This window comes from Trifolium pratense, linkage group LG5 (assembly GCF_020283565.1).
Source record: "Trifolium pratense cultivar HEN17-A07 linkage group LG5, ARS_RC_1.1, whole genome shotgun sequence".
In the NCBI taxonomy this organism is placed as follows: Eukaryota; Viridiplantae; Streptophyta; class Magnoliopsida; order Fabales; family Fabaceae; genus Trifolium; species Trifolium pratense.
Window position 1 is genome coordinate 56,091,037 of NC_060063.1, and position 13,838 is coordinate 56,104,874.

The 13,838-nt window shown below is 33.6% G+C and overlaps 2 protein-coding genes and 1 long non-coding RNA gene across 5 annotated transcripts; 1 reads left to right on the forward strand and 2 right to left on the reverse strand.

The window, feature by feature from the left end:
• The first annotated feature begins 247 nt into the window (after positions 1-247).
• On the forward strand, positions 248-1,977 carry LOC123887450. The gene is made up of 2 exons (XR_006801492.1): positions 248-427; positions 677-1,977. It is a non-coding gene; the product is annotated as an uncharacterized LOC123887450 (long non-coding RNA).
• A 101-nt stretch (positions 1,978-2,078) lies between these two features.
• Positions 2,079-4,564, reverse strand: LOC123887449 (probably inactive leucine-rich repeat receptor-like protein kinase At5g48380). Its single transcript, XM_045936767.1, has 2 exons — positions 3,326-4,564; positions 2,079-3,161 (listed from the first exon to the last, which is right to left on the reverse strand). The coding sequence occupies exons 1-2, from the start codon at positions 4,166-4,168 to the stop codon at positions 2,160-2,162; spliced, it is 1,845 nt and encodes a 614-aa protein (XP_045792723.1). The 5' UTR covers positions 4,169-4,564; the 3' UTR covers positions 2,079-2,159.
• Positions 4,565-8,211: 3,647 nt separating this feature from the next.
• On the reverse strand, positions 8,212-11,673 carry LOC123883869 (probably inactive leucine-rich repeat receptor-like protein kinase At5g48380). Of its 3 annotated transcripts, none has more exons than XM_045932813.1 (3): positions 11,503-11,673; positions 10,118-10,980; positions 8,212-9,428 (listed from the first exon to the last, which is right to left on the reverse strand). In XM_045932813.1, exons 2-3 carry the CDS (start codon positions 10,961-10,963, stop codon positions 8,427-8,429), a joined length of 1,848 nt encoding a protein of 615 aa, XP_045788769.1. In that variant the 5' UTR covers positions 10,964-10,980; positions 11,503-11,673; the 3' UTR covers positions 8,212-8,426. The 3 variants fall into 3 exon arrangements, with proteins under 3 accessions (XP_045788769.1, XP_045788768.1, XP_045788770.1); XM_045932812.1 differs by having other exon boundaries at positions 10,118-11,089; positions 11,503-11,672; XM_045932814.1 differs by lacking the exon at positions 11,503-11,673 and adding an exon at positions 11,394-11,500 and having other exon boundaries at positions 10,118-11,089.
• Between the last annotated feature and the right edge of the window lie 2,165 nt (positions 11,674-13,838).

The following is a 13,838-nucleotide window of genomic DNA, read 5'->3' on the forward strand; positions in this document are numbered from 1 at the left end:
TACTTCATTCGTCCCTAATTATAAAAGTCTTTTATAAATAAAAATTGTTCCTAAATAACACAACTTAAACTTTTAGACTATTAAAAAGTTTCTATCACTTATATTTAAGTGTGAATTCAAGTATTGAGAATGTTTGATTATTAAAACTTTTGACTACTTGGAAACTTGGCATTTTTTCATTGGCAAAAGAACTAATCTTTTGGTTAGCAAAGTCATACAAAACTTCATCATAGTAAATGCTTGAAAGGCAAGTAACACCAACTTCATATACTTGTGTGTTATAAATTAGGATATCTTGAATACATGGTGACCATAAACCAAACTAATATGGCTTCTAAAACAACTTCACTTATTGGGGTTGCCCTCATACTTTTTGTGATTTCATTGTGTACCATAAAACTAGTTGGAGATTCTGAGCTTCATGCAAGTAAGTGAAACTCCCATATTCAATTGTTTTTTCTTAGAAACATTTTTGGGTAGTCCATATACACAAATCTATATGGAGTGTTTTAAGGGCTTTATTGACATCTTACACTTTTTTGGATAATTAATTACTAAATTATGCTTTATAATACCATATTTTATATATGATCATGTGAAAGAAAATGTCAACATTGTTGGTGTATATAAATTTAAATTTATATAAATCCTTGATGTATATGATGTTATTTTATAGGGTCGTATGAAATGGCAAGTAGTAGAAGGTTGCTTGGGGAATCAAATCTTATAAATCAAAACAAGCAAGCATTTGATATGCCTCATGGCGGAAACTATGGACCTAGAAAGGGGGCCAATAAAGGCCACGGTTCTCCTTAATTTTTTTTCAAAAAATTTATACTATAGTATTTTATTATATTAATGGTTTATTTTCATTTTTATTCCTCTATTTTCTTAAACTCACAAAAATAGCCCCCTTTTTATATTTCAACTTTTTGTGCTCTATTTATAAATTTGTTGTAAATTTGATCTTAGTGAATGTTATTCCAAATAAAAATTGTATTCTTTGTACTAAAAAAGTGATTATATTGTCTCAATATTCAATATTAAATTTAATGACAAAATATTTCTTTTGAGACTAAAATTCACCTTTTTTTTTATGCATGGATGTCGCAATTTTAAGGCACAATGCATGAGTTGAGACCAAAATTACAATAAACGTGAAAATAAATAGGCCAAAAAGTTCAACTAAAAAAAAGTGGCTCATAAAATGCAAATTCACAAATATTAACTTTGGATTTATTTTATAATTTGTTGTATGTTCAGTTCCCCTAAACTGAATTCCTACCTCCGTCCCTGACCATCCATGATCTTGATCTTGTCTTACTATTAGATTTAATGGCTCTGCTTTGTTGATGTAAATTGTAATCGCAAGGTTTTGTTTCTATATATGGAAAATGCTAAATAGTGTCTCGGACACTAGTTAAGCATATTAATAAAGAAAATTGTCTTAAAATTTGAGCATGGAATATTTTAAAAGTGTAAAAAGTTATCTTAGCCTAAAGATATATATAGATTGGTGTTGTTGTACCCCTAGGCCAGTAAATTTGTATCATCAAAGGAGAAAAAAATGTTGTGTAATCAAACTCTATCATCTTAAAATTTTAATTAGGTGTATTTCAATCTTATATGGGACTGACTTGTAACTTTGATGTGGAGAAAGGAAGTTACCTATGAGAGTTTAAGATGATAATATCTGATAGGTCAGTCAGTTTTGTTGTGAAGAAGCAAAATAAAAAATGAATTGGAAATGGTCAAAGAAGAAAAGGCAAAAAATTCCAATTTGGAGAGAAGACTTGTGATAGTGAAAGATCAAAGAAAATGAAGACACAAACAACAGAAGAAGAAAAAACATGCAGAAACATTATGAAGTACAAAAAGATAATTTTTTTTTTCCTTAATTTGATGAGATTTTAATAATTTGTATTTAGATTATTTGAGACATTATGAATTTAATAAGATAACCCTCTTGACTTTTGATGTCATTTTATCTTGCTAGTTTAGTTTGTTAGCAGTATTTAAACCAGAAGAAAACAGAGTTAATAATGAAACTAACTTGCAAATCAAGTCATCTATTTCCTAATCTACTGTCAAATATTACCATAAGAGTAAGAAATATAAAATTACATATAGAAACAGATTACACATAATGCAAACCTTTTTCAATTATTTCCTTCTCTAGCAACAATAAGTTCCTCCATGTTATTATTATCACCAATATCTTCAGTTACCAATATTTCATCCTCAGTTGTGAAATTGTACTTACCACCAATAGCTCTTAATAACTGATACACTTCAGACATTGTTGGCCTCTCCTTTGGAGATGGTGAGACACAGTTGCATGCAACCTTTAAAAATTGGAAGAGCTCATTATCGTTGCTCTTGTCAACTAGTGATTCGTCAATGGCATTGTGGAGTTCCGAGTTGTTTGTAAGCTCTGCAATCCATTCCACGAGATTTCCTTTAAAAGTTTGGAGCGCCACATTTGCAGGGCTTTCGCCCGTCACCAACTCAAGAAGCATTGTCCCAAAACTGAAAACATCGCCCTTAGGCGTAGCGACTAATGTTTTTGCATACTCAGGAGCCACATAACCAAAATCTCCGAATTCACCATTTATCACAGTACTTAAATGTGTAGCGAGTGGATTCATCAATCTGGCAAGGCCGAAATCAGAAATTTTGGGCTCGAAATCTGCATCCAACAAGATGCACTTAGAGCTTATGTTTCGGTGGATGATACGAGGATTGCATGTATGATGAAGCCATGCTAATCCTTTGGCCGCACCTATTGCAATTTTTAGTCTCGAAGGCCAGTCAAGGGTGCACTCGCCAGCAGCAGGATGTAGTCGATCATGGAGCATTCCATTCGGCATGTTTTTGAAGACCAAAAGCCTCTCCTTTTTGGCCACGCAAAAACCTAAAAGAGGTACTAGATTACGATGTTTGACAGTCCCTAGCATCTCCATCTCAGACATGAATTCTTTCTCGGAGTGTTGAGATTCCTGCAATCGTTTCACCATATATGCTGTGCCGTCATTAAGAGTAGCGTTGTAAACAGTTCCTGTTCTTCCTGTCCCAATGATATTGCTTTTACTGAAGTTGTTAGTAGCCTTCATGAGATCACTCAATTTCATTTTTGAAACTGATTTCTCAAATAGAGATACCTGATATGTCATTTCAGTATATTGTTAGAACTTAGAAGGACAAACAGTTGAAAGTCTTCAAAAATGGAAATTAGATTGTGTTGAAAAAACCTAAAACAAGAAAAATGCTATAAAACACAAATGAAACTAATAAGAAAATTGCATAGTTTAAATATATAACTTGCCTTAATTGCCTTAGCTCCTTTAAGACCTTTTGTCCATTTGTTTCCTTCAGGATCTTCTTCCTTTTTCCTATAAGAAACACGGTGCACAAAGAAGAGCATTACGATGCCCAATCCTAACGCTGCAAGAGTCACTGCACCAACAGCTGCTCCAGCTATAACCGCGGTGTTACTCTTTGATGAACCATTGGCCTTGCAAACCCCCAATGAACCTCCACAAAGACCTTGATTATTTGCATAATTTACACTAACTGTACCATCAGTGAAGTTTGGAATTTGTCCGGTCAAAAGATTGTCGGATACATCGAACGTCTTAATACGTGTGAGAGTGCCTAGCCGTAGAGGAATTTGACCGGTGAGTCGGTTCTGATTAAGTTTAATGCTATTCAGATAAGTACAATTTGCAAGGTTATCAGGTATCTCCCCAGAAAATGCGTTCGAAGAAAGATCAAGCGTTGTCACAAAACTTAGAAGCGTAGATATATCATCTGGAATTGTTCCAGAGAGATCGTTACCCGAAAGATCTAATCCTGTTAAGCTTGAACAATTAATAATGCCGCGAGGAAACTGACCCTTGAGTCCCATATTTGACAATTCGAGTTTCATGAGACTATTCTCATTAGAATGCCAACATTCAACACCGTAAAAGCTACAAATGTACCCTTCAGTATTATTGTTGAAATTCCATGAAGATGTCAAAAAATTATTCGGGTCTTGGATGGAAATTTTTATATTTTTCAAGCACAAGATATCAGTTTCAGTCCCGTAGGTTATTCCACAACTAATCAGCAACAAGAAAGTAACAAAAACATGAAAATTGAAAATCCAGCTACTTAGAAGAACCATCTTCAACAAAATCCTAGATACAAAACAATAAGTATAAAGTTTGAAAATTTGAGATGAGAAGAGAAGAGAGCAAGGAAGTTACCTTTGAGAGATTAAGATGATATTTTGATAGGTTTATTGTGAAGAAGAAGCACAAAAAGGAAATGGGAATTGGAATGGGTCAAAGAAGCAAAGGCAAAAAACTCCAAAGTTGAGAGAAGACTTGGAGTAGAGAACTGCAAAGACTTGTGAAAGTGAAAGTTCTTCATTACTAATGAGTCTGTTTAGCATCAAATCGAAAGCATAGACAGCCGAAATACAATCAGAAGTTTCCTCAATCCAAATGCTATCGGAATTAGTAAAGCAAACTTAGCTAAATAATGAACCGCTTGATTAGCAACTCTTCTAACATGTAACAATTGAAAAAATTGTAAATGGCTAGCTATACTTTTGCATTCCTCGGTAATGATTCTCGTGTAGGAATAAAAAATGACATGGTCGATGATTGATTTGATCATATTTAAAGAATCTATTTCCGACACTAACTTCATGAAGCAAAAATCTCTTGCAAACTCAATGCCTTTTATCACCACCATTGCTTCAGCTACATCAGACTTTTGTATCAACATAATCTGCCAACATATGCAGCTGCTACAAACTCACTTGCATTATCTTGAATAACCGCGGTCAAAACATTTATTCTCCTTGCGGTTTAGTGCAGCGTCTATGTTCAATTTGTAGCATTCCGCGGGTGAGGAATGGTCTGATCAATGGTGAGACTTACATTATGAAATGCTTGGATGGCTTTTTGTGCTCGAGTAACAACCTGAACTGCATCTGGGCTGTCAACACTTTCAAAACATTTGCTTTTCCGTATCATCCATATCATCATATCACATAGCAGATGGTAAAAACTAATTTCAGCACCTCGTTTTCAGAATTTGTAATAATTATTGCAGCCATTAATGAAATGTTCCAAGCGATGAAGCGAACCAAACCTGTCTAGCCCAATAACAGGTCATAAAGAGATGGTTGATGGTTTCATGGCGTTGATCGCAGAAAAAACAGTGGACTGCACATCACACCTTTGTGAAACAATGACATTGTCACCAGAATTTTACCATGCAGAATTCTCCAAATGAGATGCCAGTGTCGCGGAATCGTCTTAACCTTCCACAGCTTTTCCCATACTTCAGAATCAATCTTACTTGTGGAAGTGTTGGATTGGAAGCTATGTTATCAAGATAGCAGGTCACCTTAACAGAGACCTCTCTGTGGGTTAAATTTCTCAACAAGGCTTCCATCAAGTAACATAGACAAAGTAACAAACAGATGATATGCATTTACAAATGAAACTCTCATTCAATGTGATCATATGCTTTAGACATGTCCAACTTAAGGCCTACACACCCCTTCTATCCTTTCTTTTTTTTCATGTAATAGAAATATTTGAATGCTAAGAGAGCATTATATGCTAATTAGCTCTATTTGGAAAAACACATTTTTGAAATTATAGTTTATAGCTTACAAGCTCATATGATAACTGATATTTTCTCACTACCTTACAACTTATTTTGACTAGGGGTGGCAAAGTGGGCAAGCTCGTCCCGTTTAGGCTCGGCCCGCTTAAGCCCGCCTAAAAGCGGTACGAGCCGAGCAAATTTAGGTGGCCGAGTCTAAAATCACAGTCCGTCCCGTTTAATGGCAGACAAGCGAGTTGGCGGGCTGGCCCGTGAAACAAAAAGTTTTTTTTATTTTTTATTTTATTTTTTATTTTGACACTTGTGTTGTTACGAAAACATGTATGTAGTTTATGAGACAAAATCATCAAGGAAATATGTCATAAGTTCATTGATTATATACTTATAAACATATATGTAGTCACTCTAATTATCAAGAAAGTATTTGATTATGCGTTTAAGTTAATGAACCGGGAAAAAATGTGAACCACACCGTATGTGATGTTGATTCAAGTAATAGAATAAGAAAAGTAAGTTACACTAAAAATCCGGTGAAGAGAAAGAACGAGTATGAAGACCGAAGAGACAAAAAGAAGCGAGAACGACAATAAAAGAGTAAAGCGGCAACAAGTAATCCTAAATTTGGCACCGGTTGTATGAATGAATAGGAGAAAAAAACTAAATTTATTTTGAATAAGTCTTGTATTTTATTGGGTTGAGTCATCTTATACTATTCATTACTAAAAAAATAGATTTTATATTTTTATATAATTAACTCGCTGGCCGCCCCACCCCGTGCTCGCTCGGCTTTTTAAGCGAGTTCGGCGGGACGGGCCAACTAAAAGGGTCGAGCTCAAAATTTAGGTTCAACCCGCCAAAAATGACGGGGTCAACGGGCCGGCCGGGCGGGTTTTGAGAAACTACTCACCAAAAGATGAGAATATATATTTCTTTAGTTTTAAATATTGAACGTATTTGACTTAAATTTAGATTAAATATGTTTTGTCATTTGCTTATGTTTAAGATCAGAAAGAGTAATCAGCTGACACTCTTGAAAATAAAGAAGAAAAAAAAATATTAATATTATATTTTAAGAATATGAAAGGCAGTAGAGAACAATTAATTATAATGTATACTTAAGTATATTTTAAAAATTGAAATATATTTAATACTATAAATTTATATATGTAGTGCCAGCATTATTCAAAGCTCGCACCAGTGTGCATGAGTGAAGGATGTTTATAGTATACTATATTAGCCTATTAGGATTTTTTTTGTGCATGCATGGTTGATTTTTTTTTTTTTATTATACTTCCTTAAATATCCTTTATGTATCTGATTATATTATAACCAAATACATCAATTACTTAATAAAAAAAAAATTTGACGAAATCAATTACTTAATCTATTTAAAAAATATATTTTTATTCATGGACTCTCCCATACTATATATGGGTGTTCACATGCCAGTTTGATTCAATTTTTTTTTCTTTTTTGATAATTTGATTCAATTATTTAACTGAATATGTTTTCTGAATGGTTCAATATTTAATAATATAAGTATCAGTTTGAGCTGGATTTCCATATTTTTAGGATAAAGCTCAAACCAAACCAAATTGATATTGTAATAGGCTAATTTGGTCGGATTAATCGGTTAGACTAAAAACAAATGTATACAATTATTTGAAAACTTTATATTTTTTTTTTATCAAATAGTTTAGTGGCTATTAGTCAAAAAAAAAAGTTTAGTGGCTAAAAATTTCAACCTTAGATAGTTTAGTTTGTGAAGAAGCAAAATAAAAAAAATGAATTTAGTTTGTGAAGAAGCAAAATAAAAAAAATGAATTGGAAAGGGTCAAAGAAAGGCAAAAAAAATCAATTTTGAGAGAAGACTTTGGAATAGAGAACCTCGAAGACTTGTGAAAGTGTATCTTGCTATTGGACAAAAAAGAGAAAATGAAAACACAAAACAAAGGAAAAGAAAAGACAAAACAGTTCCTTTCAATTTTTTAAATTAATAAAAAAAAATTGTTAAATTAGGTGGCAATGAATATGACAAACGAAATTTCTAAAAGAATTTTTATATGGTCAACACTTTTTTTTTATAATTATATGGTCAACACTACATTTTCATGTTTTGGAGGGACTTGTTCAGCATGATTTGTGAATCTGCAAGGTTTCTTAGCATACACTTTTGAATAAATTCTTTACAGATTTCCTTCCACATACTCAACAAATTTACGAGCGTGGAGCAGCCGTAAGATGCTTTGGATTGGAACTCCTAGCATTTTCAGCAACACATGTTCATTCCAAAGCTTAGTATCTGTTCAATGGTGATGGCTCAGATGGGGGTCGAGCAGAGAAGATGTGTTGATTAGAGTACGGGGGATCGTTTGAGGAGTCTCTAGATAACAATGTGAGAGTTATATACGCGAAAATAGGCACTTAATGGATGTTTTAGGGCCGGAAATGAAAACGCAAAGTTACAATGGGGGAGCAGACTCTCTGGTCCCAGATGGGAAATGATCTGTGGTGGTTGTCAGTCGAGGCACAAGGGAGAGTAACAACAGAAATTACCAGAACAACAAGGAAATCGTATAAAAATACAGATAGAAAAATAACTCAACTATATATAAATCCATGATTGATGATTTTATATTGACATTTCAATATCAATAGCACACTACTGGATCTAGATCCTCAAAAAACTAAATAAAAAACTAACATTTATTTTAGAACAACAAAGTAAGAAATAGATAATTACATATAGAAACTGTGATTACACATACCCTATTATATATCTTGCATACCTTTTTCAATTACTTTCCTTCGCTAGCAACAATAAGTTCATCCATGTTATTAGCACTGATATCTTCAGGTACCAATATTTCATCCTCGGTTGTGAAATTGTACTTACTGCCAATAGCTCTTAAAAACTGATATACTTCAAACATGGTTGGCCTCTCCTTTGGATTTGGTGTAACACAGTTGCATGCAACCTTTAAAAATTGGAAAAGCTCGTTATCATCACCCTTGTTAACTAGTGATTCGTCAATAGCATTGTGGAGTTCTGAGTTGCTTGTGAGCTCAGCAATCCATTCTGCAAGATTTCCTTTAAACGTTTCCGGTGCTCTAGACACATTTGCAGGTCTTTCGCCCGTCACCAACTCAAGAAGCACGGTCCCAAAGCTGAAAACATCGCCCTTAGGTGTAGCGACCAGTGTTTTTGTATACTCAGGAGCCACATAACCAAATTCACCAAATTCACCATTTACAAAAGTACTTAAATGTGTATCAAGGGGATTCATCAATCTGGCAAGGCCAAAATCGGAAATTTTGGGTTCGAAATCTTCGTCTAACAAGATGCACTTAGAGCTTATGTTTCGGTGAATGATACGGGGATTGCAGCTATGATGAAGCCATGCAAATCCTTTGGCCGCTCCTATTGCGATTTTGAGTCTTGAAGGCCAGTCGAGGGTGCACACACCATCAGCAGGGTGTAGGTGATCATTGAGCATTCCATTTGGCATGTTCTTAAAGACCAAAAGCCTCTCCTTTTTGGCCACGCAAAAACCTAAAAGAGGAACCAGATTACGATGTTTTACACTCCCTAGTGTCTCCATCTCAGACATAAATTCTTTCTCAGAGTGTTGAGATTCCTGCAATCTTTTCACCATAAATGCTGTTCCGTCCTCAAGAGTAGCTTTGTAAACAGTTCCTGTTCTTCCTGTCCCAATGATATTGCTATTACTGAAGTTGTTAGTAGCCTTCATGAGATCACTCAATTTCATTTTTGAAACTGATTTCTCAAATAGAGATACCTGATGTCATTTCAGAATAGTTAGATTTATGTATAATGTTACGAAATTAGTTTAGTAGAAAGAATATTCTTTATTTTCTAAGATTTACAGAGAAAATGAAACTTTATCAGTTGATATTAATTGGTTTAGACATTAGCAAATATATAATTTTCATGTGTTTGATGCAACAGTGTGAAAACAAAATCGCAAATAATATACGCAACAATGAAAAGGAAATATATAATGTTTATTAACAATTGAAAGTATTTCAAAATGGAAATATTTTTCAATAAACTAGATTCTGTTGAAAATATTTAAGGGTATGTTTGGATTAATTATGTTTATCTACTACCAGTCAGGCATAAGCACTTGTGTGACTGTTTGCAAGAATTTACAGAAACAGCTTATGGCAACCATGAGTTGTTTTCAGCTCATTTCCATAAGCTCTCTACGATGGCTTATAAACACAGCTTAAAGCTTATATAAAAATAGTTTGACTTTTTAATTTATCTTTTGTCATAGAAATAGTTTATGCATAACCATTAATACGATACGTGTTTATGCTATAAGTGTTTGATTAAGTTGTTATCCAAACAGGGCCTAAAACAAGTGTCTAATGCTTTAAATAAAAATGAATCTAATATGAAAAATAAATAGATTCTCTGTAATCATATGTGTCACGAGCAATGATGCATCAATATATAACTTGCCTTAATTGCCTTAGTTCCTTTAAGACTTCTTGCCCATTTGTTTCCTTCAGGATCTTCTTCCTTCTTCCTATAAGCACCACGGCGTACAAAGAAGAACATTACAACACCCAATCCTAACGCTGCAAGAGTCACTGCACCAACAGCTGCTCCAGCTATAACCGCGGTGTTACTCTTCGAGGAACCATTGAGCTTGCAAACCCCCAATGAACCTCCACAAAGACCTGGATTATTTGCATAATTTACACTAACTGTACCATCAGTGAAGTTTGGAATTTGTCCGGTCAAAAGATTGTCGGATACATCGAACGTCTTAATACGTGTGAGAGTGCCTAACAGTAGAGGAATTTGACCGGAGAGTTGGTTCTGATTAAGTTTAATGCTATTCAGATAAGTACAATTTGCAAGGTTATCAGGTATCTTCCCAGAAAATGCGTTCGAAGAAAGATCAAGCGTTGTCACAAATTTTAGAAGCGAAGATATATCATCTGGAATTGATCCAGAGAGATCGTTGACCGAAAGATCTAATCCAGTTAAGCTCGAACAATTAATAATGCCTCGTGGAAACTGACCCTTAAGTCCCATATTTGACAATTTGAGATTCAAGACTTTATTCTCATCAGGATGCCAACATTCAACACCATTAAATCTACAAATATACCCTTCAGTATTATTGTTGAAATTCCACGAAGATGTCAAATAATTATTCGGGTCTTGAATGGAATTTTTTATATTTTTCAAGCACAAGATATCAGTTTCAGTCCCATAGATTATTCCACAACTAATCAGCAACAAGAAACTAACAAAAACATGAACACTGAAAATCCAGCTACTTAGAACAAGAACCATCTTCAATCACCAAAATCCTAAACACAAATCAAAAAGTAGTAATCAAGAAACCTCATTCATTAGTATCCAATTCAATCCACATAGCCACACCACATCACAAACTATAAACTCCACAAAGAACACACCCTGAAAATAAAATAAAAAAATCAAAAACCAGAAAGAAAAAAAAGTTCAGCACTTCACACAAACCTTAACCAAGTCAACCATCCAAAAACAAAAGCAAGTCAACAAAAACAAAAAAAACTTCACTTTAGAACAAAACTCACACAGCAATATATGAACAAAAGAAAACTAACTACTAAATCATCAAAAACATGAGAGACCCATTAAAGGAAAATTAACATATATGAATGAAAAAACATAAAGTTTCAATTTTTCACAAAAGTACTAAAATACCCATCTGGGTTTTGAACAACCAAATGAAACTTACATGAAACTTCCATATACCCAGATGAAAATCCAAAAAGTAAAGACCATAAACAAACAGAAACAAGTATAAAGTTAGAAACTTTGAAAGAAGAAAGGAAGAAGAAAGTTACCTGAGAGAGATTAAGATGAAATTTTGATAGGTTTGGTGTGAAGAAGGAAATGGGAAAATGGAACGGGTCAAAGAAGGAAAGGCAAAAAATTCCAAAGATGAGAGAAGACTTGGAATAGAGAACCGCGAAGACTTGTGAAAGTGAAAGTTCTTCCTCAATTGCTGACTTTACCTTTTTTTGTTGAAAATTTGAGGTGGCTTCTTATTGGACAAACACAAGAAAATGTTGTCACATAGGAAGGACTAGGATTTCCTGCAATTTAAAAATATACAATTTCATGTTGTTTTGCATCTCAATCGTTGATTATGAAATCGGACGATTAAATTAACTCATTTACAAAATTAGTAGAAATGATTTCTGCCGCACACTTCTGATCAAACAGCCTTTATCTGTTACAGTGTCATGTATCAGCAGAAAATCATTTTCACACATAGGAACACAAAATAAACAACATTTTCTTTCCACTTCTTAATATATTTTTTAGAGATTAATTGTTCGCTTAAGCCACTAGATTTTGTCCACTAAATTTGATCTGGTGGTTGGGGATTTCAATAGTGTCAGAGGTGTTAGATTAGATCATTAGCTATATTGTAACCCACTTTGATTGGTCTAGTGATATTGGCTTGAGACCTGAGAGTATGTTTCTCCTTAAGGTCTCAAGTTCAATTCTATACGGTGTCAATTTGGATGGACTAATTTAGCTTCGTCAACAAAAAAATCATTAGCTATATTGTAAAAAAAATTGTTATGCACTAAAATATAATATTTTCTAATAAAATTACATATAGTGTCATTTTATAAGTTTATTTCTAAAATATAGCATCAAATATAATCTCAAGCATGCCTCCCTAAATCAAGTAAGTGAGACCTCCTTGATTATTGAGGAGAATATTTCTATCGATGAGAAGAATATATTTCTATTGATGAAGTGAATATTCTGCATGGAGAATGTTTATTGTCTCTAGGCGCAAAAAGAAAGTTCTTAGTAAAACTAAAAAATTTGTAGGGGAAACGGTCATTTTAATCTCTGAATGCAATTCGCTGTTATTTTGGTCCCCGACTGAAGAAAAAATACAAAATAGTCCCCGACTCTAGAATCTGTTAGTCACTTTAGTCCCTGACGTTAAAAATGACCGTTAACTTTACAAAAAAGCTGATGTGGCATTTTTTGGGGACACGTGGCACGTTGACTAGGCATTAGTTGGACAAATAGTCTGATGATATGGCGAGGGACGAAAATGACAATATGAGGGACCAAAATGACAATATTTTTTCTTTTCTTTTTTTCCTTTTCATTTCTTCATCTTCTTCCTCTCACTTCTTGTTCATACATTCATCAATAAAATCCAGAATTTTAAACCCAAATTTTTTAAAATATCATCAATAAAAAATTTGTAAAATTTTAACCAAATTTTCAAACAAAATCGCAAAAACCTCAAATGAAAATATTTTTTATACAATTTGGTTGTTCCAATTTTTCCAAAAGTTACGGTAAATAGCAATCGATTGATGGTTGAGATTTAGGGGAAGGTGAAAGTGCATAAACAATTTGGTGTAGCTGAGAGCGGTGAAGTGAATTCATTTGAGAAAAGAGGAAAAATCAAAGAGAAGAATGAAAGTTGGAAAAGAGGAACAATATTATGATGATCTATTGTTATGTGTTTTGGGTTTGGTGGGATTTAGATGACGGTTGATGAGAGAAAAGACAAAGTCGTTTTAAAATTTTTGAGATTTAGGGATTTTGTTAGAAGATTTTGTAATTTTTTTATTGATGATTTTTTTAAAAAAGTTGGATTTGAAATTTTGTGTCTTATTGATGAATGTATGAAGATGAAAATGTGAAGAAGATGAAGAATGATGAAAGGAAGAAAATATGAAGAAATGAAGAAGAAAAAAATATTGTCATTTTGGTCCCTCGTATTGTCGTTTTGGTCCCTCGTCATATCATCAGGCCACATGTCCAACTAATGCCTAGTCAACGTGCCACGTGTCTCCAAAAAAAATGCCACATCAGCCTTTTTTTGTAAGGTTAACGGTCATTTTAAACGTCAGGGACTAAAGTGACTAACGGATTGTAGAGTCGGGGACTATTTTGTATTTTTTCTTCAGTCAGGGACCAGAATGACAGCGTGTTGTACATTCAGGGAATAAAATGACTATTTCCCCAAATTTGTATTACAATTAAGGTTGGTCCACCGTGGACAGGTGGTCTACCAAATATGAATTTTACGAAATTCACTGTTAGATTGAAAGTTTATATCGTATAGATCATCCATAAATTTTTTAAATTTTTTTGAAAATCATTTGATATGTTATTGAGACCTATCAAGATTTAC